The sequence below is a fragment of the Populus nigra genome, chromosome 8 (assembly GCF_951802175.1).
Source record: "Populus nigra chromosome 8, ddPopNigr1.1, whole genome shotgun sequence".
Classification (NCBI taxonomy): Eukaryota; Viridiplantae; Streptophyta; class Magnoliopsida; order Malpighiales; family Salicaceae; genus Populus; species Populus nigra.
Window position 1 is genome coordinate 11,656,043 of NC_084859.1, and position 1,832 is coordinate 11,657,874.

At 39.2% G+C, this 1,832-nt stretch overlaps 1 protein-coding gene across 1 annotated transcript; it reads left to right on the forward strand.

Annotated features, from left to right (window-relative positions):
• The first annotated feature begins 509 nt into the window (after nucleotides 1-509).
• On the forward strand, nucleotides 510-1,832 carry LOC133701639 (aspartic proteinase CDR1-like). The gene has a single exon (XM_062125635.1). The coding sequence runs from the start codon at nucleotides 510-512 to the stop codon at nucleotides 1,830-1,832; it is 1,323 nt and encodes a 440-aa protein (XP_061981619.1).

Here is a 1,832-nt window from a genome sequence, read left to right on the forward strand (position 1 = left end):
AATTTCTCTCTGCTATCACCTTTTCATTTATTAACATGAAGAGAACAACTTTTATTATGTAGAATTACTTAATTGAAAAAAAATAAAAAACACATTCAAATGACGGTAGATTAAATAAGTAGTATGTATAAGAACATACTATCGTTTTATAATATAAAACAGATAGATAACATAAAACCCAAATCAATAAATGTTACTGAACAGTCGTCAGAAACTAAAGAGATAATCCATGCATCTCCAAAGTATTAATGAGAATCCACGCATCAAAGGTTACACGTACATGCACCAAATGATTCAAGAGGAAAAAGAAAATAATCCTTTAATTATACGCATGATCCGGATTAAAATGGAAGGCAAATTACTTTTTTATGGATCATCATACAATTAATAACTATCAATATTGATTCTCAGTTTATTTGTGATCTTTGCAATCATGAATTCCAACTTTGTATATATACAGCCCAACCCTTGAACCATTTAATCATCTCCATCTCTCTAGTCTAATAGCCATGACAACTTTTCAATCTGTTCTCTCTTTTGCTTCAGCAATTGCACTCTGTGTTGCTAGTTTTGGCTGCATAGATGCCCACAATGCTGGATTTACTATGGAACTAGTCCACCGTGATTCACCAAAGTCCCCCCTTTACAACTCTGAACAAACTCACCTCCAACGTTTGAACAAAGCAATGCGCCGATCCGTTAGTCGAGTCCACCATTTTCAGAGAACTGCTGATACAGTCTCTCCAAAAGAAGTTGAATCTGAGATTATAGCTAATGGAGGTGAATATCTCATGAGTTTATCCCTCGGGACACCGCCTTTTGAGATCCTGGCTATAGCAGATACGGGCAGTGACCTTATATGGACACAGTGCACGCCATGCGACAAGTGTTACAAGCAAATTGCTCCTCTTTTTGACCCAAAATCCTCTAAGACATATAGAGACCTCTCTTGTGACACAAGGCAATGCCAAAACCTAGGCGAGAGTAGTTCCTGCTCCTCCGAACAGCTTTGCCAATACTCGTATTATTATGGTGATCGATCCTTTACCAATGGAAATCTTGCTGTTGATACAGTCACTTTGCCTTCCACAAATGGCGGTCCAGTGTATTTCCCTAAAACTGTCATTGGCTGTGGGCGTCGAAATAATGGAACCTTTGATAAGAAATATTCAGGTATTATTGGCCTTGGAGGTGGTCCAATGTCCCTTATATCTCAAATGGGCTCCTCTGTTGGTGGCAAATTCTCGTACTGTCTGGTGCCATTTTCCTCCGAATCTGCAGGAAACTCGAGCAAATTACATTTTGGAAGAAATGCTGTGGTTTCCGGTTCTGGAGTCCTATCAACCCCATTAATCTCAAAAACTCCAGATACCTTCTACTATCTAACACTAGAAGCCATGAGTGTTGGGGATAAGAAAATAGAATTCGGAGGTTCTTCCTTCGGAGGCAGTGAGGGCAACATCATCATTGATTCAGGTACTTCCTTGACATTATTTCCAGTAAATTTCTTCACGGAATTTGCTACAGCGGTTGAAAATGCAGTTGTTAATGGGGAACGCACCCAAGACGCAAGTGGATTACTGAGTCATTGTTATCGCCCTACTCCTGATCTAAAGGTTCCTGTAATCACTGCACATTTCAATGGCGCAGATGTGGTGCTCCAGACTTTAAACACCTTTATATTAATTTCAGATGATGTCTTGTGCTTAGCTTTTAACTCGACTCAATCTGGTGCAATCTTCGGTAATGTTGCACAAATGAACTTCTTGATAGGCTATGACATTCTAGGAAAGTCTGTCTCTTTTAAGCCGACTGATTGCACCCAATTGTAA

Coding starts and splice junctions, on each gene's coding strand:
- LOC133701639 (XM_062125635.1), top strand. CDS start 510: ATGACAACTTTTCAATCTGTTCTCTCTTTTGCTTCAGCAATTGCACTC.